Source organism: Myotis yumanensis, unplaced genomic scaffold (genome assembly GCF_028538775.1).
Source record: "Myotis yumanensis isolate MYYU_CA2020_CCGP unplaced genomic scaffold, mMyoYum1.0.hap1 SCAF_4, whole genome shotgun sequence".
Lineage (NCBI taxonomy): Eukaryota > Metazoa > Chordata > Mammalia > Chiroptera > Vespertilionidae > Myotis > Myotis yumanensis.
Window position 1 is genome coordinate 24232802 of NW_027223755.1, and position 26848 is coordinate 24259649.

Genomic DNA, 26848 nt, shown 5'->3' on the forward strand with positions numbered 1-26848 from the left:
AGAGGGAGTTGCTGCTGAAGATTATGGGGTCACCTGACTAAAGCCTGTCCCAAGCCGACCATTGGTGACCGCACTGATGACCAAGCCTCCCCTCGGGCTACAGTGGCTGTGTCATCATCTAGAATGAAGCTCCTGGAGCTATTGTCTGCTCATCCCTTTATGTGAGCTCCCAACCTCCACTTCAGAGAGACTTGAGAGCCACAGCTTCCAGGAGCACAAGAGAGGAGGAGCTCCTCTGAGTCCTGCTGGCTCGTGCTGTCCCGTTCTAGCACCTTGTTCTTGACCAAGTCCAAGTGCAGAACAGAGAGGGTGTGGATGCTCTGGCCTCCAATTGGTCATTCTCTGCACTGTAGCCTCAAAATTCCTGCAGGAAGGTAACTTAGAGCAAGTTGTTTTGCTTTAAGGTCGTTGAGGCTTGTGGAAGGATGGCAAAGAGCAGTCTGGTGTTTTTAATTCAGCCAGCAGTGAAGGAGAGCCCATGCTGAAGAAGTGGATTAGGGATGGTCCTGTCTGCCGGGGCTTGTGGTCTAGCTGGGGAAGATGGGTGAGTGAAGAGATAGTAATAACACAGTGAGACAAATGTGATTCGGGAGAGTCCAAGAATGTACATCTAACCCCAATTTAAGTCCAAGGAAAGGCTTGCAGGAGCTCATTCCTGAGCTGAGGCCCCAAACATGAGTAAGAGATCATTAGCAAGGAGGTGGCCTATTTCAGGCAATGCAAAGTCCTCTGCTGAGAAAAAGTAAAATGTGTTTAAATATCTGGAACCTGTTCTGTACGGTGGAGTGTGGTGTGAGGGAGTGGTGCCAGCAGAAGAGGCGGATGCTGGTCGTGAGGGAATTTCGCGCTGTGATAAGGAATTTGGGCTTTATCCTACATGCAATGGGGAACTCATGGAATATTTTAAACAGGATAGTAGCATGAAGCAACTGTTTAGAAAAAAATGTGAATGTATGGTTTCTATTGATGCATAAGAATGACCACAAACCTAGCTACTTAAAACAGCATCACTTGCCTAGCAAGTTGGCAAGTACAATTAACCATCACAGCCATCCAAAAGAATGTGAGGACTGACACTATTGAAATAATTGCTGGGGAGGAGGAGAAACCCTGAAATATACATTTGCCACAAATTGTGACCCCAACCTAAAATCAAGTCTTCAGATCTAATACAGAGGAAAAAGTGAAGGACGCCACAAGAAAGCAATGCATCACATCTAGAATGTGGGAAACCTAGGGCACAGCTGACTGGGTTTCTTTAACTAATTAGGAAAAAAAGGGGCAGTGGATAAATGTTCTAGATATAAAGAGACTTAAGGGACAGAAAAACCACAGGTAATATATGCATCATTACTTGGACAAACCAGCAGTCCATTTGAAGATAAGACTGATTATTATAAATTGAGTTTTTGATAATTTTGCTAGGTGTCATAATGATATTGTGTTAAAAAATACACTTGTATGTCTGAGCTGAAGAAAGGCTCTTTGTCATGAGGAACAGAGTCAACAGCCAGGGGCAGTGACATCAGCTCTCAAGGAGGTTGGACCTCCTCTGACCCCCCACCTTTCCTTCAGAAAGAATGAGTCACCCCCTCTCTGATCCTTCATGTGGCACTTTATAAATGAGTATAAGTACTTCCTTTTCTGAATAGTAAGCTCCTTGAGGACAAGGATGCTTAATCTTCCATGCTACAAATACAAATAAATCTTAGGATGTTCTCCAAACCCCTAATTCATAAGTATTTGCTTTATTTCATGACTGTTGTATTTTAACAGCTGTCCGAAACTAGGGATTCTCAACCAGGGGTGATTTTGCCCCCAGAGGACATCTGGCAGTACCTGGAGGTACTTCCAGTTGTCACAACTGGGGGAAGGGATGCTACTGCGTTAGTGGTTAGAGGCCAGGAATGCAACTAGGCATCGTAACTGCACAGGACAGTCCCTCCTGCCCCAACAAAGCATGATTGGGCCCAAATTGTCAACAGTGTCAGGTTGTGATGCCTTGCCCTGCTCCATGAACTGTAGGTCCCACCTCCTATATATCTTTCAAATCTGTCCTGCCGCAGCTCTCCTGAGCTTTGAATCAGGCCTTCGCATTTCCCATGGAATAACACACTAGGCTCCTGAACCATAGTCTTCTACCTAATCCTGTTGCTCCCTTGGGGGGAAATGTCCTCCCCTACCTTACACGCTCCCTCTCATCTTCAAAGTCCCGTTATCTCAAATATTAAATATTGTAAAGCCTTCCCTGTCTGGCCCACTCCTCCTCCTCCCCCTCCCAGGCCCACTTAAAGGCCCTTGGTCTGCAGATGCACCATCATTTAAGGTCTCCCCAAAGAGACCTCCGGCCTCTACGAATAACAGCACTTAACACGGGTGAATTAATGTATGATCTCACACTCTCACTGGCACTTCTCGTGATGAGAACTGGGAGGTGAGAAGACTGGGTTGTGTTGGGCAGGAGGCAGGGTGGGAACTGTGGTCATGGGGGCCTGCTGAGTTGTCCATGAGGCTAGAGCCAGCAGGGCTAATCTGTGCTGATGGCGTTTGTTAGATTTTAATGCATCAGAGACTCTCATGTCTTGTGGACTTGACTTCTTCAGGTTTCAAGAGATATTAACATGGAGAGAGAACCCTAGCGGGGCCAGAACACTCAAGAGAGGAAATGCCAGAGTCCAAGAAAAAGTCGTGAACTGCACGTTGGTTTTGGCATTATTTTGATGCACATGCAGGACTAGTGAAAGTGTATGTTTAAAAAGAAGTCATGTTTTCCCTGCGTTTGCTTATACATTTTCAGGAACACCTGATGAATCCAGCTTTCTCTCCCTCCCAGTACTGCTGTCTGTGGGAGAAGGTGGGCAGGGCAACCTTTTCTTACAGGCACCATCTTACATTGTTATGATTAACAAATTAAAAACCCTATCGAGGTCTTCTCTCTCATGCTTCTCTTTGATGTGTGTGTACGTGTGTGTGTGCGCGCGCGTGCATTTTGTTCATTGCTGTTGTAGCCCCAGAGCCTAGAACAGTGCCTGAAATATAGTAGGCACTCACTATATATTTGCTAAAATAACGAATGACAACTCATTCAAAAGAAAGTTTTGCCTTTATTAATAAGAAACCAGTGATGTCCAGTATAAAATAACATTTTTTTAAAATGTCGTATCTTTTAATATAATTGTTAACCCTTTGTTGCAGGGACCACTTTGAACTGATGAGAGCCATGAACCCTCTCTTCCAGCTCCCCACCCACTCCCCAAACCCAAACACACATAAAATTTCAGGAGGTTCTGAAACTTCCCTGAAGTCCATCTATAAACTTCTTAAAGGGTTTGGCTTAGAGTCCTGACTTCATCCCTATTCTAATGACTCAAAGAATATATGTGACTCAAATATGTCTTTCCCTCTCCTGTTAGCCAGTTAAACATTATCCATTTACAAAGGATTCACTGCTTAGAGAAGGTGAAATTCAATATTTGCAGCTGAGAACTTGATAAACATCCACATGCAAGCTAAAAATATCTAGTTAATAATCCAGAGATTTTAAAAAGTATACATGTTAGTAGAGAGTAATCCAAATATCTGGTAAAGTGAATTTTTCACTTGTCAGCTGAAAGTCTCAGGTAATAATCTCAGAGATAGAAAAACAGGATCTATTCCACACAGAATAAACTTTTAAAATTTTATTGTTTAAAGAAAAAAATAAAAGGGAATACAAATATCTGCTAAAGTGAAGGTTTCCATTAAAAAGAAATCAAATACCTGGTAATAAAGACCACCCAGCTAAAAACAGAATATAAAACCAGTAAAACAACAATAGTGATTTGACTGGGCTTTATTTCAACCACACACTTCATTCATTGTCTGTAGAAAAACTGGAGTACAACTCAATGGGCAACAGTCACAGTTATTAAGCAAGTAAATACGCCATGATGTCCGTGTCCTCCTTTATTTCTTTATGTCTTCGGTCTCATCTGGCTCTTTCTCTTGATGTTCTCTTTCCCACCTCATTTCTTTTAACTCTTGTCTGTATTTCCGTTCAATGAACCGCTTCTGATGGGCCATCTGGGGAAAGTTATCTGACACGAGGAGATATATTTTATACTTAATAAAGGATAGCCACTAGTGCAAACTAAACACACACAAACACATATTCATATGAAATATAGACAGCTGTCTTTTGTAAGGCAAGAGAAAAAAAAATGTTGTTCCTTTTCTTCCCCTATTCTTTTATTACTCAGAAATACATGGAGGTCTGGGTCAGCACCCCCGATTCGAGATCACAATGTCTGACGTGAACTGGAGTATAAAAAGCTCGGAGACATACAGCAATGTTAAAACACAGACATGCGGCGTCAGAATGACTCTGGGTGGGCGTCTTAGCACAGTTCTCTTAGCAAGCAGTGATTTTCAGGAAGAGAGTAAAGGATATAGCAAAATGGAGTTGTATATTTTCGCAAAGCTCGAGGCAAAAACATCAAACAAACAATGATATCATCACACCATTATTTACCAAGAATTAAAGTTTCTGAAAAGAGCAAGAAAAGATCAGATGGGCAAAGGGAGACTACATTCTCAGTCGCTATTTCTGGTCATTCTATTGGTCAAGTTCACCATAAGAAGCCCAGAGCGGCATCAGCAACAGCAACTCAAGGAAAGCACTTGTATCCGTGAACGGAGACACACCACTCAGGGGCAGAGCTGAAGCCAGATTTAGGCTGATATCTGACCCCGTGCAAGGGTGCTGACACAGTCGAAATCCTAACTAAGATTTTAAAATCTTACAATTCACTTGTGGTCTGTGGCGAGTGCAGCAATAGGTAAGAAATCAAGTATGGAATGAGAAATAGTCACTTTACACTCCTAGTCCACACACACTTCAACAACAGACATCACAATAGGAGGCAAGCGTGATGAGAGCCACACAGCTATGCAGTCACTGGGAAAGAGGGCGCTGTCCTGCCCGGGCAAGGCACTGTGAGACACAGAGGTATATTTCACATATAAAGAATGAAGAATCAGAGGTGTGGGAGCACACAGCATGCCTGGGGGAAAGCATTTTTGTTTCTGTTATGGTTGAAGCATAATAAAAGTGGGTACAAGTATATATCATATTCCTAAGTCCCCCCCTTCTACACAGCATCCCATCCTCTCCCCAGATGAGAGAAGGGACAGGGACAGGGTGGCAGGAAAAGCACCTGAAAGGCAGGTGGTGAATCAATCGAGATCTTGACTAACTGAGAGTCAGTGATTGATTTTAAACAAAAAAGGAACATAATGGCACCCGTATCTTAGAAATAAAACAGTAATAAAATCCTACCCCCCCAAATGATATTAAACTGATTTTTTTTTGGATGATATAGTTCTGGCATTTCATAGGTGTCTTTATTTTTTTTTTTAACTGATTCTTTTTGTGTTCTATAAAACAGGTTTCAAATACTGTAAGTATTTTTAAAGATATAATTCAAACAAATCCCAAAAAGTCAGCTGTTGAGCAAGTTTCTACTTCCTCAGTAACTTCTATTGTAAAACTTAATCCATAGCTAAAACAAAATCCTCTTACTCAGATCTAACCACTGATAAGCTTTTAGAATACGTCCTTATAGCCCTTTTCCTATGAAGTCTGGTTATACTACACACATACATGCACACTGTAAAAGTGTGTATGTGTTACACAGACACACAAACACATAAAAGCGTGTCCCCTTCCTCCCTTCCACTACCAGAGTACAGTGTATGTATGCTTTATGGATACGCTGGTTTCCACTTATTCTACTACTAGAGGCCTGGTGCACAAAAATTTGTGCACTCGGGGGGGTCCCTCATCCCGGCCTGTGCCCTCTCACAGTCTGGGACCCCTTGGGGGATGTCCACCTGCTGGCTTAGGCCCATCCCCGCTGGCAGTCAGACATCCCTCTGGCAGCCCAGGAGCCCTCGGGGGACGTCCACTTGCCAGCGAGGAGCAGGGGGGTCCCTCAGCCCGGCCTGTGCCCTCTCGCAGTCTGGGACCCCTCAAGGGATGCCTACCTGCTGGCTTAGGCCCGATCCCTGCTGGCAGTCAGACATCCCTCTGGCAGCCCAGGAGCCCTCGGGGGATGTCCACTTGCCAGCGAGGAGCAGGCCTAAGCTGCAGTCGGACATCCTTAGCGCTGCTCAGGAGGCGAGAGAGGCTCCCGCCACCACTGCTGTGCTGACAGCCATCAGCCTGGCTTGTGGCTGAGCAGAGCTCTCCCTGTGGGAGCGCACTGACCACCAGAGGGCAGCTCCTGCACTGAGCATCTGTCCCCTTGGTGGTTGGTGTGTGTCATAGTGACCAGTCATTCCCAGTCATTCTGCTGTTAGGGTCAATTTGCGTATTACCCTTTTATTATATAGGATAAGCATTTTCTTGTGTTATTAGCCTTAGAAAAACACAGGGTGGGGCAACAGTAGTTTTACAGTTGTTTGTATGGAAAGTAATATAGTAATTAATAAATAATAATACAAAAAGAAACTCTGTTTCGTGTACTCACAAATGTACACCCCTTTTCCACAGTAAGATTGTTGCAGGTTATTCTTAGAATTTTTTGTTAGCTTTCAGTGGTAAAACAGTGCTGGAGGAAAAGCCTATTCTGAGAATGCCCCACACATACAGGTTGGAGTGAAGTGCTTCAACGGCTGGGAAGCACTTAACAATCTTGTCATAGAAAATGGAACCTCACTTGTATTTCAATACATGATTGCGCATTATATATAACTAGAGGCCCGGTGCACGACATTCATGCACTGGGGCGGGCGGCAGCGGGGAGGTCCTCTGCTGTGGTGGCAGAGGCTCCCAGTACCACAGCTGCGCTTGCCAGCCGTGAGCCCGGCTTTTGGCAGCTTCTGGCTGAGCGGCGCTCCCCTGTGGGAGAGCACTGACCAACAGGGGGCAGCTCCTGTTTTGAGTGTCTGCCCCCTGGTGGTCAGTGCGTGTCATAGCAACCAGTTGTTCCACTGTTCGGTCTATTTGCATATTAGGGTTGTACAATATAGGTTAGATGTAAAAGTTCCCCACCAGTCAACTGAAACTCTCAGTGAAAATCCCATGATCACTGGACACGGTAACACCAGCTTCCACCCCACTGCCTCCTCCCTGCTCCCCTTGCCTAGGTTCCCATGCTGGGTTCCCACGCTGCTGGCCCCCTGCCCTTCCTGGAATCCCCCATGGCTGAGAATCTGGGCCTCTTCACTGTCAGCTTCCTGCACTCTGCTCTCTCCCACCTTCAGCTGGTACTTGAAGCATAATCGAGCTTGAAGCATAATCGAATAGCTTTGTCATGTTTTGCCACAGGTTCTGCTGTGCAGCACAATACACCTCAGAAGAAAAATTTCTTGCACTTAAACCTTCAATTTACAAAAGACTACGCAGTTCCATACATGGCCAATTATGTAATTGAAGTTTCTTCAATCCAGCCATCCCACTCTGGGAAATCTCTCCCACAGAACTAAAAGCATGAGTATATACATATTTACTGTCGACAGTGGTGAAAAACCAGAAACAAAGTGTCCACCAATAACAAAATAATGAAAACCTGAATAAACTATGGTACATTTACAGCATGAACTATAATGCAAACTGAAGCCACTATACCCGGCAAGGCTGCCCAAAATGAGCAAGAAAAGAACGATGCACGTAAGTATGTAGATATCCCATTTCCATAAAACAATGGCCAAAAACTAAAAGGAAAAATCCTTTGCATGTGTAAGATTTTAGAAATCTATGGAAAGAAATACATTAGGTTGTTCACATGGGGTACCTGGGCTGAGAGTGTGACTCTATGCAAAAAAGGAAAATGAACATCAAAAGGCATTCAGGGGCACTTTTATAAAATTATAAGCCCATTTATACATATCTCACATTCTACTGCACTCTCTGTGAAGACTAATTATGAAGAAAAGAAGATCACATTTTATCAGTACTTACCATTTTTCTATTTTCCCATTTTCCTCCCATAAAACACTCATTACATTATGAACATATAATTATAGAAAAAGAGATAGGCTTACATTTTTCAAGTGCATCCATTGCTGCTCCCATTTCCGCTTGCTGGATACTGTTAAATCAAATATAGGTAAGGTGCACTTTAATTTAAAGAGTTTTTTTTCAAAAACAAATGGTATGGCTACACATTATTCAGGCTGATTTTCATGTTTGGCACATAAAATTTATCTAATTACTTCTACTGTCACATACTGAACTGCAGATAGGAATATACACAAGGGCATGCAGAAATATCATTTATTTGCTCAAGCCTGTTTAAGGTACTCGTTCCACACTTTTAATACTGCAGTAAAATGCCTTCCATTTATATTACACTTGAAGTATTTCCTACTTAAATTTGAATATCCTCAGTGTAAAGCTTAAAGAGGCAAAGAGTAAAAAATATAGGTATAGACAGACTTCTAATCACTTCTCAGTTTAACACATAGATTAGAGGGTTCAAAGAAAGGTGATAATACACAAAATTCTTTTCACCTGAAGACATTAGCATTTCCACAAAGCTCGAGTGGCACTAAGAGGTCAAATGCCTAATGACGTCACACAGGACATTTCTTAAAGTGCTTGCAGCAACGTGGGGTTCTCTGTTGGGCGGGCAACTAAAACAGGACAGCCCTGACCTGTGCACCAGATAATGTGGTTTTCTAAAGGTAGCCAAAGCCCCTTCAGCAATGGCATTTCCAACATCCAAGGCAGATGCTCAGGTTTGGGGGCTGGGCTTGGCGGAGACATTAATCCTTGAGATTCACTTTATTACCCTCGAACATTCTATACCAGTGATGGCGAACCTTTTGAGCTCGGCGTGTCAGCATTTTGAAAAACCCTAACTTAACTCTGGTGCCGTGTCACATATAGAATTTTTTTGATATTTGCAACCATAGTAAAACAAAGACTTATATTTTTGATATTTATTTTATATATTTAAATGCCATTTAACAAAGAAAAATCAACCAAAACAATGAGTTTGCGTGTCACCTCTGACACGCGTGTCATAGGTTCGCCATCACTGAGATATACTCTAATTTAACAAGACAGACTGCAGAGTTTGAAAATGCCAAGCAGGGACTTCTCATGCGAAGAGATTAAAGGCAGCTTCTCCTACCTTGGTCCCTTCCCACAGCCTATTCTTTCTCCCTTGAAGTAAACAGCCACCGTGTAGGTTCTAGCGTGGGATGGCCCCACCGTTTGCAGAGTCCTGAGAGGGAAAGGGAAGAAGATCAATTATGGGAAAGTGTTATTTAGTTGTTTTTGCTAATATGTAACTCCAAGAAAAACATGTACTTATTGCTTAGACCAGGGGTGGGCAAACTTTTTGACTCGAGGGCCACAATGGGTTCTTAAACTGGACCGGAGGGCCGGGACAAAAGCATGGATGGAGTGTTTGTGTGAACTAATATAAATTCAAAGTAAACATCATTACATAAAAGAGTACGGTCTTTTTTTTTTTTTTAGTTTTATTCATTTCAAACGGGCCGGATCCAGCCCGCGGGCCGTAGTTTGCCCACGGCTGGCTTAGACAGAGGAAGGAAAAAGTAATACGAAAATTAAAGGAGTAAATTTTGTATTTGCTAAGCCTGACAAATATAGAGAGCTTTTGAAATAGGAAATTTAAAAAATTCTAACACAGATTTGTATACATTTCCCCCTAAAGTATAAATAGTATAAATCATAAATAGTATCTGAAGGCTAACAGTGAGGCGGAAAATAGTTTTAAGCAATGTCGAAGCCTGCATATCCCAAGTATCATAAAATGAACTTTTCTCAGTGGAAAGGGAACCATATTGGTCTGTTCATTGTTCGGTGCTCAGCACAGCTAAAAACAATAAGAATCTGGGTAATACACCTCGAGCCACGTCTGAATGGTTTCACATCCTTTATGGACTCTTCCTGATGTCTCTTATCCTATCTGAAAGATCGGAAAGTGTATTTAATTTCTGAAACATCCGAGATCATTTCAGAGGCATGCTATAATGCTGAGCGCTCAAGTGCCAAAAAACAAAACTCTAGGTACTGTGCATTTTAATGACATGGTGCAGATCTCAAATGCGGGGAAACTGATAACTTCGTGGAAAAGGGAAATTAAAAGTAGCCGACAAAAGAAAATGGAACGGACCCGTTAATCTTGGAAAAACTATGTTTAACAAGCCCTTCATCTCGATGAGGGACAAGCTCACCTGGGCTTTCACTGGGGATTTATGAGAAGGGAGCCGTCATTTCCTGTGTGTTTACATCTCCGTGGGATGAAAGCATGCGGCGGCTGTAAGGTAGCACTTATTACAGTAATCATGCCTGCGCCACTGGAAGTTTATCTTCCCCAGTTTGTTTCTTCAATTTTAATTATCACTTTGATGAGGAAAGACTCAGAGCCTTTCATGTTATACAGTTGGGATACTCATTATGCTTATTAGGCACATATGAAAGTACTATTTCTAAACACTAGGAGTTTTTTCTCCAATAAAGGAAACATTGTTTAGCAGTGACAATTTCTTGGGACAATGTATAGTAGCTTTCTGTGGGTGACACAAATTTCTCCTGGCCTCAGTTTTTCTTTTAGGGAGAAAGCCTATATTGGGTTGTGACTGTTAAATAACAACATATAAAAGGATTTAAAATTCCCTGTTGCCACTCGGGTGTTTTTTCTTGAGTTTTCGGAAGTTGGAAAAGGTCGGAGGCAAGGGGGCTTCTATTCCATATGGAATAATCACACAAGTGTGTGTACCTGCAACCTTGTGTGTATAGACAAGCGGTGAACCAGTACTGGGACTGGGTTTTTATATCCTCAAAAACGCGCATCCAGATAACGCTTTGGGAGGCACCCCACCTATTTGGATAATTCTTCCTTTTTGTAATTCCTCTTTGAAATCACCTTCTGAATCAACGTGTGAGCGCCTCCAGATAATTACTCAGCTTCTGAGTCAAACCTGCTGTTTTCATCAAAGCCGGGGTTCTGTGTATACTGCCCCGAATTCCTATTGAATTTCTGGTTATCACTCAAAGAATAAAGATTTGTCACTAACGATATTCTAAAGTACATGGCAGCTTTTGATACACATTCTGAGAAGAAAAGTTCCAAATATTTGAATAACAGCAGCAATGAGAACTGCCCGCTTCTTACAGTGACGGCCTAAGAGAGCGAATCTGTCAGGCCACAGGGAGAGGCTGACAGGCTGCAAGGAGGTGGACAGGGACACTCAAGTCCTGTTACTAATTAAGCAGACACAAACTTCCAATCCAGTCACACAGCAGAGGTTACAAGAAATAAGAAGACAGCCCGGCCTGTGGTTGACCATTGACCTATGAACCAGGAGGTCATGGTTCGATTCCTGGTCAGGGCACATGCCCAGGTTGTGGGTTCAATCCCCAATAGGGGGCATGCAGGAGGCAGCCAATCAATGATTCTGTCTCATCATTGATGTTTCTATCTCTCTCTCCCTCTCCCTTCCTCTCTGAAATCAATAATATATATTTATTTATTTATTTATTTATTTATTTATTTATTTATTTATTTTAATAAAGATACAAAAATGTATCTAACAACTATTTCATCTGAATTGCTCTTATATCAGTCTCCTAACCTTCGTATGTCTTCCTCACAGGGAGTAGTTCTAACACCATTATAGACATGGGAAAAGCTTAGATAATCAAATGTGACCCACTTACTTCGAGCTGTAAGACTGAGAGGCCCAAAGAGTTTCAGTGTTGGGCCGAGTGCGAGTTAAGAAGTCCCAATCTGGGGCCCTGATCACAGTCACCACAGTGACTAGTTTTCCCTCCACACAACCAGAGCATCATCTCTAAGCTCCCGGAACGGATGGCCTGTGGGCCGAGAGTACTCACTTGTACAGAGGAATGTCTGGTTCTTTTCCTTCCGTCCTAAGTGTCAGACAACACTGCTGAAGCTGGGATTTGGGGTCATTCCAATCCTGATTCAAAATGAACTCCTGTAGCAAGTCCCCAAAGAGCATTTAGTAATGGTTTTGGGATCACCATGTATAACACATACAACCAATTTAAATTTTATATGAGCTTACTTTTAATCGTGGAAAGAAACAAACATTCATGAAAGTATGGACATATTCCAAATCCTTGTCAATATACAATGCTGCAATAAATGCTGAAAAAGAGAACATTTAAAAATAAATACAATGCACTGCCATCTACCAGAAAGATGAAATTACCATTTCATCTTTCTTTTAACAAGAACTCTTTATCACTAATATTAGAAGCAACAATATAGGTGTGTGATTAAGATGCAAAGTTATGAGGTACAAAGACCAAATTAAGTTTGGTTAAGGACTATATTATGTTAGTTAAGATGATAGACTAAATGCTATTGTACATCAGGGTAAGAATGATATCTGGAAACACAACTGTGTTAACATCAAATAAAACTTGATGATCAGATCTGACACCAGAATGAGCACATCCTTGCGGCCTGCCATTCTCAACACCAATCTTGAGGAGGTCACCCATTTACAAAGGTCTGAGCTACATTTTAGGAACAGAAATGAGACAATTTATAGATTCAATCTGCTCAAACACAGAGAAATGTAATACTGGGCTTAATGACTATAACAATATATCTAACTTTCCATTAATAAATGGTGATCTCAAAGACAATTTCATTAAAAGTTACTTTAACCAAGTAAACAAATGGCGAGTTTTTTTTTGTTTTTGTTTTAAATATATTTTATTGATTTTTTTTTTTTTACAGAGAGGAAAGGAGAGAGATAGAGAGTTAGAAACATCGATGAGAGAGAAACATCGATCAGCTGCCTCCTGCACACCCCCTACTGGGGATGTTGCCCACAACCAAGGTACATGCCTTGACCGGAATCAAACCTGGGACCTTTCAGGCCGCAGGCTGACGCTCTATCCACTGAGCAAAACCCTTTAAGGCTTTTTTTTTTTTTTTAAATATACTTTATTAATTTTTTACAGAGAGGAAGGGAGAGAGGTAGAGAGTTAGAAACATCGATCAGCTGCCTCCTGCACACCCCCCGCTGGGGATGTGCCCGCAACCAAGGTACATGCCCCTGACCGGAATCGAACCTGGGACCCTTCAAGTTGCAGGCCAACGCTCTATCCACTGAGCCAAACCGGTTAGAAAATGGCGAGTTTTTAAAAGAATAAAAATAGCTTTCATTGAGCTTAAAAAAAAAAAGCCAGTGGGAATGTTCTCTAAACTTAATTGTTTAATAATTTTAACCTTTAAGATACTTTATTTTAATTGAAAAACAAGTTTTTTTAGGTTCATTAGTCAGACTGCCTTTACACTTTGTAAATGAGCAGCTTTTGAATAGTAGACTTTAATATCTGTATATAATTCCAACTGTCAAAAATACACTAACATTAAAAAGTTTCAAGGTTCAGGGTATGGCCCACTTATTTTTAAGTATTATCAGAAACAATAAGTTATGTGTATAATCCTTTAGTTAGCTATAACAGGATTATTCATAATGCCAACAGACCATATCAGGAAGTGTAAAATATGACATTTGTCCATAGAGCTTTGAGCTCATTCAAAACAATGGTTATTAGTTTTAGTATTTAGTGAGTAAATTATCTTTCTTTCTTCTATAACCCTATATAAAGGCTGCTGGGTGGCAAAAAAAATCTGATTCACTATTACAATCTTCATATTCTGTTACTGTTTCCCACAGGGATGTGGTGGCTGAGCATTAGGGTGGAGGGGTGTGGAGGGGGGTGCGGGTGCATCATTGAACACAGACTGAACATAAACTGCATTATTCAAATGTCTTAATTTCAAATTATTCTCCTTCAAATAAGCTTTGGAGGAAAGCATAAATACAAATTAAAATAGGAAAGAGGTGTCTTTAGTCAGAACAATAATAATGAGAAAACGGAAGATGAATGTTGGTCCTTTTGATTTCAACTCTGAATTTGCAGGTTCAAACAGCTTCCTGCTGTATGACTCACATTCCAAAAGGTCTGCCAGCGTCTTGGTCCTCAGGGCCACGGGCCTCTTGGTCTTGTCGTTGGTGATGGCGTACTCCTGCATGCCCAGCTCCTCCGCCACCTTGGCTTGGGTCCTGTTATTCACCAGAGAGCTTCGCAGCAACTGGCCAAAAGGAATGGAGATGCAGTTAGAAACCATTTCACTTCTGGTGTCTTTCTTGCTCCTGGTGTTGGGACCAAGCAGCCCGAGACCGACAGAGGAAGTGACTATTTAAGTCTGCAGGCCTCCCCACCCCCCACACATACACCCCAGCAGCAGTGACAAACTCCATACACTCCGAACTTCTCCCTAATAGCTCCCTCTACTCCAGGACTTTGCCTGACTGACACTTAAATAGCTCATTTGGTTGTTTAGTTGCAGTGGCCAGTGTTGCTGGGTATGCTGTACTATTTTAAAGGTCATAGCTTCCATTAAGTGTAATGCTATTAAACAAAGGAGCATTAAAATTATTTAAAATCAACTTTACTGAAGTATAATTTACATACAATAAAACTCACCATTTAAGTACAGTCAGATGAGTTTTGACAACCTTCTATGGTTCCATCACCCCAAACAAGTTCCCTGTGGTCCTTTGCAATCAAGTAATACAATCCGCCTCCCACCCAGCAAACTCCACTTGCTTTCTACCACGGAGCATTAGTTTTAAAAGAGCATTTTTAAAAAGTCTAAAGTAAGCCTCAAGTTTTGTGGCACCAATGCTAATTTTGATATTACAGTATTTGGGGAAGTGATGATTTAGTAAGTACTATTTAAATTATTTACTACATTTTTACTTTTATTATTTTAAAGGTTACTACCACATATCCTAAGTACAGTTTTTCAAACTGAGACCCTATATCTGTAATCAGGTGAAAATATAATTTTCATAGTTTAACTTCAGGAACTCAAAACAAAAATTTCTATGAAGAATTTCAGTGAACTAGAGTCCTCTATTACTATCCAAGTAGTAACACTAAGCAGTGCATGAAAATTATGCAACCAACCCATGGGAGAGGTGCCCATAAAACATGCCTGGTTTGGGATTTTAACACTCACTAACCACTCATACTAGGGGAAGAGGGGAGGGAGACACATGGCAGGAGGGGTAGGTACAAAGATGGGAACTCACCCAGCAAATCTGAAAATAAGTGTCCCCAATCTCTCAGATTTGGGGGAATAATGTATCAATAGCTAGGACTTTTCTATCAACAGATATAACAAATTCTTCATCTGTTACAATTCCTCGCTATTTAGAAACATCCCTGGCACCAGGGCCAAGGAGCCAGCAGGAAGCAGCTGCGAGCGGGACTGGTTTTATATCATCCCCCCGCCGCTCCAAATCCCACTTTATTAGATGCAAGTTTTATGCTCTGTGGCTCCATCGTGTCAACTAAGCTTATGAAAATCTGGATTTATTCTCAATGCTTGAGATTGCATCCTTGACAATAGATAAATAAGAAACAATATGTTCTTAATTTGTCTGACAATGATTCATGAAGCAGAATTACAACTTGATCTTCATAAGCCATGCTTGCTGTTGAGTTACAGACTATTTATTCTTCGCTTGTATTTGCTCCCATCCTTCTCCTATTTCTCCCAACTCTTTTCTTCAATATAGTGTTTCATTAAAACTAATATCCACGGAGAAGCTCAAAATTAAAAAGGCCTAGCACATAACGTTAATAGGAGACCCAACCAATAAGGGAGCCCACCCGCCTAATATCTTGTAATTACAGAATAATTGAGCCGGAAGGGAGACATCCTTTTCGGTTTGGATTTCTACTGGCAGGGGCAGGGTTCTCCAAGCAGAGGCCCTGGGGGAGTAGGAGGGCTATTTTGAAAATATGGCAGAGCTGAGCAAGTCGGGTTCTCGCTCAATATGTGAGTTTGCTGAGAGGAGAAAACTCTTATTTAGGCTGCAATAGGGAGGTTCCGTGCCTCAGAATCAACAAGCCTGACGCACACATGAGCACCGATCACTGGGCCCCCACGGCCACCTGCCAGCCTAGGGCCCACCCTGTGCTGTGCAGCAGCGCTGTCTGCAGGGAAGGAAGAAAGCAGTGAGGATGATACAGGAATGCTCGGATTTTATTTAAAATACACCCTGACAGGTCTCAAAGCAGCAGGATGGCCAGCAGAAAGTGAGATCTTTTGTCAAGACTCAGCCTGAACTAAGTCATTGGGGGGGCGGGGGGAAGGAAGCTGTAAGTCACCCATATTTTAAGAGTCAGTACAAATTTAGATGAGTTGAAAAGAGGTAAGACCTCATGCTTTACCTACACAAAAAGTCTGAATGGCAATACTTTAAATAACAACTTGCACCCTTGGCCTTTGCTGGACTCTGCTTCCTAATGAACCGTGCTGCTTGCCAACCAGTGGGATCAAGGGGACCGCAAGGCAGAACACCCCCAGAGGTCACGGCAGCGCAGCGTGCTGTGTGGAGGCCGAGGCTAGGCTACGCCCTGTGCTGAGAGCTGAGAGCTGAGGCCCAGGCTGCCCTCTGGGGAATGCTAACCTCTGCCAGAACTAACACACAGACCGGCCACTGCGACACGCCGTGGAAGCTGCGGTGACAGCACCAGCCCCTGCAGGACCTGCCCGGGTACAAACGTTTCAGAGGCTCACTGACTGTTCCATCAGTCACTTTTGAGACATGGTGCTCAGACCTCTTCCAAGAACCAAGGAATTCGAATTTCTGGGGATGTGACCTGAACATATGCATTTAAAATTTTTTTCATGTAGCTTGATTCTGACTAATATTGAGTCAGAACTGAAAAAGAATGAGTCTGCCAGGAGAGTGGGTGCTGTGGTCTGAATCTCTGTGTCCCCCTAAAATGCGTATGTTGAAATCCTAACCCCTAAAGATGATGGTATCGGGGCCTTTAGGAGGTGATTAGGTCACGAGGGTGCAGGCCTCATGAATGGGATTAATGCCCTTATAAACGAAGCCCCAGAGAGCTCTCCAGCCGCTTCCTCCACGTTAGTATACAATGAAAGTCTGCACTCTGGAAAGGGCCCTCACCTGACCACGTGGGTACTGTGACCTTGGACTTCCGGCCTCCAGAACTGTGAGCAACCAATTACTGTTCATGAGCCACCCAGTCTGTGGTATTTTGTTACAGCAGCCTGGATGGACGAGACAGTGGGGAAGGGTTTTCCAGGAAGAGGGAACAGCTCTGGGGACCATGACACAGCAGGGTGATTACTGGCTGGAAGTGGAGGAGAAGCCAGGGCTGAGTGCAGGAGAGCTAACACAGGTGAGGCTGGCCAGCCTCTGGGCAGAGAGGGCCTTGTGGGTGATATAAAGAACTCTGTGATTTCCTGCTTTGGGGAGGAATCCCAAAAGGTGTCAAAAGGGAGCAGTGGCAAAGACTTTTTTTATTTCAGAGAGATGATTTTTGAAGGGGTGGATGAATATGAAGGGGGCAAGACATGAGGTTAGAAAGCCTGCAGATGTTGATGCTATAAATATCTGTTTTTTTACTTTTTAGCAGAAGTTTAGAAAACAAACATTAAGCACCCAATTGGGCATGCGATAGCTATCAAGACTATTTTGCAAACATTGCCTCCTGTTAGATATGCAGTAAAAAGTAAAAGACTTGGTGCCAGGCTGCCTGGGTTCAAACTGTGGCCCTACCACTTCCTGGCTAAGTGACCCTGTATAAATTCCCATTTCTCTCTAAGGCTCGGTTTCTGCATCTATTTAATGGGGGAAGTAACCACCTGCCACACGGGGTGGTAATGAGGATTCGAGTGAACGAATATACAATCCAAGTACAAGGACCAGCACATAATAAACACCCAGCAATGTTTGCTGCCGCTTTTATCCATAACAGCATCATCATTAGGTAAGATATGCTTCCTCTCTGGTTATAGCAAAAAGGTTATAGGAAGTTGTAGGAATCCTTGTGAATTTGTCTTCTGTAGAATGTTCTGTATACCTATCCACTCACTGTCTCCAAAGCTCTCCATTTTACCAAATGCTAAGCTGTCTTCCTTTTTAACCAACTGCCGCCCTCCCCCTGCAGAATTATTTTTATTTGAAATCACCAGAAAACATGAAGAAAGCTGTAGTCCGGGCTCTCTGTAAAGCAGCGAAAAAAACTGCTGAGTTCCTGATGCACTGGCAGGGACCCAAATAAATATCCCAAATCTCAAACTCTGTTTCTGAGAATTCAGGATGTTTTCTATTATCTCAGCACAGCAGTCTTTTATAATTAGTTTAAACCTTAAATTTTAATGAGGAAAAGGTTTATTGGTTTAAAACAACTAAAAAAACCATATTGGCGTTCCTCCTTCAACCACTCTCTCGTTCTCGATGCTGAAGAGGAACCCACAGCTGTGGGACAAGAGCTACCAGAGGGCCACCTGGTGTGAAATAAGTAGACTGTGATTACTATTTGGAGGACTTTAATACGACAGCATGGGGTGAAAGCCGAATATATCATTAGAAGTGACAGGGATGTGCCGCACAGGTCTATTACACTAGGAGTGTCGCCAGATGCTCTTCATTTCCCGTGGTAACTAAAGAAAAGGTACACAAATGCGAGCAGGCAGGATGCAGAAGGCAAATTATACCAGTGACAGAAATTTTCACCCAGGAGGCTGTGGAATCTATCCTCTCAAGGAGATCTTGTGGATAGGGTACCGTTTGTCTGAATGATTTATGCTTAGTGCTCTGGAAGTGGCAGGAGGGGATTAGATCACCGGTTTTCAAACTTTTTATTTGTAATCCTTGCTTTCTCATTCTCCCAAGTTATTCCACTAAAAAGAAAAAATTCTGAAAGTTCATCTTGCTAGTGCACACCACCATAGTAGGCATGGGGTTAGCAACTATTTTTAGCTCAGTATCTTAGAGTAAAGGTTGAGAAGAACGCAAGAATTAAAACTTGAAAAGTTAAAACCTGAAAATGTGGGAAGACAGGCATTTTGGTCTGAGTAAATGCTCATTGTGTCCCTCTTACTATACTTACCCTTACTCTACTGGGTAGGTTCTACCCAAAAAAACAAAAACTTCAGTCTATGAATTAGAACCACTTCCTTCTACATTCCAATCAAATTCGGTCATCCTAGAACAATTACATAAGCCCAATGTTCCTCCCCAAGAGGCCATTTTGACTTGAACTTGTAAAACACTATGTTTTTCCCCATCAGCATTCAAAACCTGAAAACCATGATTTCATTTGCTCAACTGTCCTTATTCACCGTAAAACCAGTGTGCAAGGCAACGGCTCAAAGCTAACTAATGCCTCTCAGTGCGAATTACTGAAGTCCCGTTAGAACCGGCATCTGATGGAACTGAAGCAAGGGCTGGACGCAGAACGGGCTGCAGGCAGAAGAACAGGCTAAGAAACAGTAGCTAAAGAGGTGAGAGGAAACCCAAGAAAGTGCAGTGTGACAGAAGCCAATGTGAGGCAGTGCTTCCCGGGGGAGGAAGCAAGCACTCTCACCACTGAGTTAGTGAAATATGTCTTTAACTGATGATAGATCATCTTTGTTTGCCAGCAGATCTGTTAGTCCTATTGACTTTTATCAATGCTTTCTGTGAATATAGTTAATAAAAACCATTATATATATAATAATTTTGCCATTTGTTAACATCTTTTTAATAAGCTATCCAAAAACTGTCATTTTAAGACAGCAAGGCTGATGAACACATTTTGAATAAAACTACAGTTATGGTATTGAAATGATTTTGGAAAAAATACAAAACCAGAGTTACTATCATAGTCCTGGTTTTATTTTTATCCAGACCTTGGACAGAACAACTTTCTGAGTTTTGGTTTCAATGCTGGGGTAGGGGTATGGAGGTGTGTATGCAGTGACGAAGACAGGAAGCAGTGAACTTACTGATCTACAATATCCCACCTCCACAAAATCCTAGAGTTCATAAATAACTTGTGTGAATACAGCGATGAATGTGTATACTTAAGTCACACATTTTCAACAGTGGTCTCTATATGGCCATAAAATGAATTACTACTTCAAGCCATTTGGTTTGGTTTGGCCATTTCTCAGACCAACCAGATATTCTGACAGCTACAAAGTCTATTCCCTAGAGGAATATACTGAAGGAGCACTTATTGATTCCCTAACACAGAGCAAGATTCTAGACACTAATTTATTTCTGATATATGCTTATATGTTCTTAAGGTTTTAATATTAACTCAAGAGGAAAACAATTCTTTTCCATCCAAAAGCAGTTAACTCTGGTAATCAAACTGTTCCTTTTAAATTAAATTTAAAATAACAGTACTGCGTATTTCTCATATAATGATTCAAGGGGTATGGTTGAAGCACAATAATAAATATTCATCAAGTGAGTGAGTGAAAGGACCGTATTTTGTTGGGCTTAGAAATTCTGCTGAGAAAAATCACATTTAAACATAGCAAATCACCATAGTCTCTCTAATTCTAATATTTGTGTCTCATATAAACTATTTCCAGGGTTCATGGTTGCAGAGATAAGATCCAATTCTATTCAAAGCAAAACATGCATAAAATTTGTAGGAATGCAAAGTACAAAAGACTTGTTATCTGCTTCAAGCATAATAAAAAAGAGTGTGCACTAACAAACTGCATTATAGTGCACTACTACTGCAAGCCTCCCTCTTCCAAGGGGGATACTTTCCAAGATCCCCACTGGATGCCTCAAACTGCAAAAATACCAAAACCTATATATACTATGTTTTCCTATACAAAGTTGCATTTATACAGTAGGCATAGTAAGAGACTAACAATAATGACTAATAATAAAATAGAAAAATTATAACAATATACTGTAATAAAAGTTATTTTATTACAGTATATTACAGGAAGAGAGGAAGAGAGGACAGGTAGCATACACAGCAGGAATCTGCTAGCATGTCAAACTCACGCCAGCGGGTTGCATATTTGACATGCTTGCAATGATTCACATACCGGGCAAGTGTGGAACGGCACAGGATTTCATCACACTACTCAGAACTGCACACAACTTAAAACTTATAAATAGTTTATTGGAATTTGATCACAGGTAAATGGAAACTGCAAAAGTGAAAGCGCAGATAAGATGGGACTACTGTCTTTTTCTTTTGCCCAGTAAAGTATTTGCTTTCTCAATGCCCAATTCTAGAGGGACTATTCCAGAGTTATTTCTTATGCTTTGGAGACTATCATGACTGGCTTCCAGGTACGTTTGTTCACCATTTCAGCTATATTACTGATCAGTTTTACAGAGTAAAAGTACACAGCAAATAAAAAACGCTCAATAAAACGTTATAAAATGAGACAAAAGTGAGAGGAACAGGAACTGTTTCACTTTGCCCATCAATTAAACTTGTTTCTGTAAGTCCCTTTCAATTCCACCATGGTCTAGCAAACTGCTGAGTCCCTGTTGCCTCTCTGCCTTCTGATTTGTCATGCTGTGCACTTGTTTTGGCATTCCCAATGTGTGGAATGACTTTGTATAGAAATTTCTTCCCACTAACTTCCAAAGGCCAAATACTAGCTAACTTTAAAGACTCAAACATCACCTTATCAATGAAGCTTTCTTAGAACTCCATACTCAAAAGAAACCTGATCTTTTCCTAAAGAGGACAAGCCAGCAGCTTACCTATGCCTCTTTAAAACATTTAAGATGGTTCTCCCTTGTATTTATATAACTTACACTTTATGTATGTGTAAACACATACACACGATAGACAGATGATAGATAGATAGATAGATAGATAGATAGAATTTGTAGTTATTTACTTACATTTTTAACTTCTAATAGTTTTTAAACTCTTTATGGGTGGACTAGGTGTCAACTAATATTTGCTTCCCCCATGAAGCCTAGCTCAATGTCTTGCACAAAGTAATCACTAAATGAAAAAGTATAAAGTAAGTTCTTACCATATATTGCTTTGTACACAATTTGCATAAAGAAATGAATAAAAACATATGATATGCATGCTAAAGCCACCAAGAACTAAGTCATCAATTACATAACTAGATATCTGGCTCTTCTAACCTTCTATTAAAGCAATCTTATTGGAGGGAATGACTTAATACAAACTCACAGTTAAGTGTCCTTCATGATGATCTGGGAAATGAATGAATAAGTACTCTGTGGCTACCAGCTGCATTATGGAGTCGCCTAGGAATTCCATCCTCTGGTTGTGGCCTCTGAATAAAGAAACATCAATGTAAAGGGGTCAATTAGGATTTCGAAACAACCAGAATTTTTTAAAACGACAATATTTTAAAAGCCAATGTATTTGTTTATCTTGCTTTAAAGCACAAAACTAAATATAATTTCCTAAGACCTGAAGTTGAGAAGAGGTCTAAGTCTATATAGGTTGAGTTTCAAAAAAGAGTAAAGTGAGTACTATCTAAAGACTGAACAACTGCTAACATAAAGACTGGTATATAGTGCCTGATCAGAAGCTGGAGAGTATCAATTGAAAGATAAAGTACAGTACAGACAACAATCTTGCACAGACAATCTCTATATAGACAAAACAAAGCAAAAAGGTCCAAGAATTTTCTTTACTAAAATTTATCTCTTTAATTGAAATATGGGGTGGCAAAAGTAGGTTTAGAGTTGTGAGTATGCAAAACAGAGTTTATTGTTGTATTATTATTTATTATTTTGTATTTTCCCATATGAACAGCTGGTCTACTTTTGCCCACCCCTGTATATACTCCATTAATCAAATCTGGAATCTAGTTTAAGAATGCTAAAAAACTATGACAAGATTCTTTAATCTTTACAGTTTAAAGAGAGTTGCGGATATTTGATTTGACAAAAAATTGAATATAAAACAGCATGCAAAGAAATAACATTTTGGTTATGCTCTTTATTATACTAGCTCATCTTTAAATCACTCATGTAGAGCAAGGGTTGGAGGGCCTAATTCAGCCCATAGCCTGTTTCTGTAAATAAAGTTAAACTGGGACCCAGCATGTTCATCCATTTTTATTTTTTCTATGGCTGCTTTTATGCTACTATGGCAGAATCGAATCACTGAGACAGAGACCACATGGCCTCTAAAGCCCCAAATACTTAATATCTGTCCCTTTACAGAAAAAATGTTTACTCCCTTCACACTTCTCTTATACTTAATGGAAAAATCAGATGCATGACATGAAAGCAAAAGTAACTGGATTGGAGCATATCCCCTGGTCCACGCCACTGTCTGGCTAGTATCCATCTCACAATTTCCTAGAAATATGGATGAAGTCCCAATGGTTTGGGACTGTCAGTTTAAATGGTCACAATGGTACGACATGGGTACTTTTAACTCACAGGGTCAGATGGTTAAATCCCACAGTTCTCAACGTGAATGCTCTTGCCAGAAGCCGAACATGAGTAAAAATTACTCCAATTGCTTCCTCAAACTCAGTAAGTTTCTGTAGGACTGGAGAAGTCTCAATAAGTTGTCGATCAGTATTTGGCTCTTGCAGCTACAGGGAAAGAGAAGTAAGTAAAAATCGTGTATAGTTTTTGGTTGCAAGAGTAATTACCAATTCTAGAAGAGTGTTTTGCAAATTCCTCCTCCCCTGGGTGGAAATTTCTGAAAGGCCAATGAACATGGAAGGCTTCTTTCTCATCCTTTAGAATGGCAAACAAACCTAATATTTAAAGAGGGTTCAAATAATATTTTCCAATCTTCTATCAAATTTCAAGGCCAAGTACTGTACATAGATAGTTCAAAATCCTAAGCATTAAACTAACTCTCCATGGAGGAGGCCCGCTGAAGAATTGCTGGTAGAGAATATGTGTATCTAGTAAAGCAGAGGTTCTTAAACTTTAGTGTTCAGCAGAACCTTGCAGGGCTTGTTAAACGCCCGTGGTCAGGTCCTACCCCTGAGTTTCTGATTCAGTAGACTGGGGTGAGGACCAAGAACTGGCCTTTCTGATAAGTTCCCTGCTGGTCTGGGTACTGCCCTTTGAGAACCACTGCATTAGAGTAACTTGACTGCTGTGTGTCTTCTAGGGACCATCCTATTTTGGCAAATGAGCATCACTGAAACTGGATTTGGCTTGCAATGGAGAGCATTATGTCACTAGGCAGGTGCTCAACGTAATAATGAGCCTTTGACAACTGGCAGAGAGCAAATATGAAAAGTGTAATTGAAATGAACATCTCCAACAACTTTGGGCAATTTCATACTACGGAAATATTTCTAAAGTACTTTGAATTAATGCCATTTATTTCTTTAAAGGCTCTCATGAGAGTTCAGTCACTAATGATTATTTTTATTATATACACAATATGCATATATGCATATGTAACATGTATATATGAGTATATATATGTATACATATGTACACATATATGTATATCTCCAAAGTAAAATGGAAATTAAACAAAGAATAGTAAGAACTTTTAAACCAACTGGGGAAAAGGATGTCACAACGTGTGGATCTTTTAAATTCTAAAATCTGAGTAATAAGTTTTCACACTGTACTAAAGTTTTAATTTATAATATGATTTACGCAATCTGAGTCAAAGCCTTCAATTTCTAAGGTCCGAATTAGGTTACAAGTCAGCAATGTTAATTTAGTTTTTGTTCTACTTTGTAATAAGCCCAGACCTGCTTGCATAGTTTCTCTTTAACAGCAGGCGTGTAGCTATACTGCAGTCAGCATAAGCTTTGAATATCGCTTTTTGGGAGAAGCAGATCTCAACCACACAAATAGTTATTCCTGCCCTGTAAGGGAAGACACATCGCAGACCCACCCCACCCCAGACCATGAAAATGCAATGTATGGGGTCATTTTACTATCTGTTCTGAAGTTTTCCAGTTCTGACACCCCACCTTAAAGTCATAATGAAACTGAAGGGAATCTAAGAATAAAAGCAGGACAGGAAAAAAAAAAGCAAACTAAAGTAACACGAATACCAGGAGCTATAAAGCTCACTGCAGAGCAGAGGCCACACTTACCTGGAGTGGGTGGAGAGGATAATTGAGCCAGACTTCTCGCAGGTCCTGGAAAATGGAGTGATGCCTTTAGTGCTCAAGGGAGCCATTTAACACGCTCTAGAGTACTAAATAAAACGCCGTTATGTGGAATCCTGAACTGTTTCAGATGCTGACTCCACTTACTGAAAATTCAATAGTGCTAGCAACTAATTTTTTTAAGTGTACTCACCACTCAAACTGCCTATAGTGACTCCAATTAGCCTATTAAGCGAGGGAGGCAAAGAGCCACCCCATCTCCAGGAGTGAAAGACACCTTTTAAAACTAAGTTACATGTTTGCTTAACCTAATACCACTGGGTGAAGTGCTACTTTAATCCTATTTTTAGTTTACCATTCCCCAGAAATGTGCATCAGCTGTGCCTTTTGTAACCAAAACTCATTCAAATGTCCCTAATTTTAGGTAGTCGTTCATTATCATATGAGCTGCTTGAAGACAGAGTGAAGATATCCCACATCTAGTTCCTAAACTCTGAGGTCAATAAGACCACACTTGTACTGTGAGTCACTACAAATGTTTACTTAAAAAATGGGAATGAGTGAATTTTGTGGAAAAGCCCAGTACATTTTTAAGCCATTGACTTAAATCTAGAGAGAGTTATAATCAGAACTTCCTCAGGATCAAAGTGGTTTTCTTGCCGTTTTAGACCCTGGGGAGGCTCTGAATGAATCTACTCCCTGGCCTTGATGTTAGGTTTTTGAAATAAATAATCAGAGGGTTTTTTTAAGAGGGAAAAATATTTTTCAAAAATTTAAGGATGGGGTGAAGTATAGAAAATTTACTATCACTTGTGACACATGATGACAAGGGGGAAAAATACCTCATCCTTTAGTACAACTTGCATCTTAATAAAATACACTTGGGGTGGGGTTTTTTGCCAGTGTTAAAAAAAAAAAAACAACCTTAAACATCAAACTATTCTTTTAAGGCATTTTAAAGGACTTCTCTTAACCAACTTAACAACCAATCTTTCCCTCGAATTCTCAGTGGCATGAATTATACTGAATGTCATTCCCTTCTGGCAACTTTCTCCTGTTCTCTCAGTGCTTCTCTTCCTCCTCCCACACCCAAAGGAACATCCACCAGACCTCAGCCTCCCTGCAGACTTCATCACCACCAGCTCCTCCAGAGCGCTCTCTACTCCCACTTCAGCCACCTCCTCCGTCTGGATGCCTTGTTCATCTCTGCTGCAGTTCTGACCTCTCATCCAAGCTACAAGTGCCTTAATGAGCATCTTTCACCTCACACCCAAATGACCAAATAATCACCTTTACCTTTCCTTAACCAGGGAGTATGGTGTTAGGGAAGCCTGCCAGTTCTGGAGGCAGGCAGCCTGGGTGCAACTCTGATGCCATGTTGGCCATGGCTTAACCTCTCTGAGCCTCCCTTTCCTCAAGCACAAAACAGCATCTCAGTACCTGTACGAAGTACTCTCTGATGCCTCATGAGCATTAACTCAAAGCACAACCCAGTGCTGGCACAGAAAACGCTACTGTCAAGAAGCATTAAACCGCAACAACGAACAGCTATCTCTTCGGACTACCTCCCGTCTCTGAAGCTCAAAATTCTCAGACTTCCTGATTCGTCTTTCTTCTTTCTTCTATGTGTTTTACACTCAAAAACACTGTGTTTCTATTTGATGGCTGGTGCGGTGTAACAGCATAACACCTCACTCACAACAAGACTATTTCCACTGTGTCCGTCTCCTTTCATCCTCTCTGCACCCGGAGACGAGGTTCTGCTGCACCTGGGTGTCAGGGAAAAGGTCCAGATTGGAATCCCAGTTCTACCTTCATCAGCTTTTAGGCAAAGCCTCTACCTTCAGTTTGCTCTCATGGAAAATGTTCACTGACTCTTGGGACATCTATTTGTGTATATTTTTATTGAATAGCTGTTATATATTAGCTTACTAAGATAAGAC

The 26848-nt window shown here is 41.1% G+C and overlaps 1 protein-coding gene across 5 annotated transcripts in view; it reads right to left on the reverse strand.

Annotated features, from left to right (window-relative positions):
- Positions 1 to 3109: 3109 nt before the first annotated feature.
- The window catches only part of DROSHA (drosha ribonuclease III), a 109589-nt gene continuing 85850 nt past the window's right edge, over positions 3110 to 26848 (reverse strand). For all 5 annotated transcript variants that reach the window (XM_070411942.1, XM_070411939.1, XM_070411941.1 and 2 more), the window contains 9 exons: positions 24891 to 24935; positions 23248 to 23405; positions 22019 to 22124; positions 13958 to 14099; positions 12049 to 12131; positions 11855 to 11958; positions 9120 to 9212; positions 8026 to 8072; positions 3110 to 4076 (listed from right to left, as the gene is read on the reverse strand). In XM_070411942.1, the coding sequence (XP_070268043.1) occupies positions 3946 to 4076; positions 8026 to 8072; positions 9120 to 9212; positions 11855 to 11958; positions 12049 to 12131; positions 13958 to 14099; positions 22019 to 22124; positions 23248 to 23405; positions 24891 to 24935 (909 nt within the window). In that variant the 3' untranslated portion in view covers positions 3110 to 3945. The remainder of the gene's footprint in view (positions 4077 to 8025; positions 8073 to 9119; positions 9213 to 11854; positions 11959 to 12048; positions 12132 to 13957; positions 14100 to 22018; positions 22125 to 23247; positions 23406 to 24890; positions 24936 to 26848) is intronic.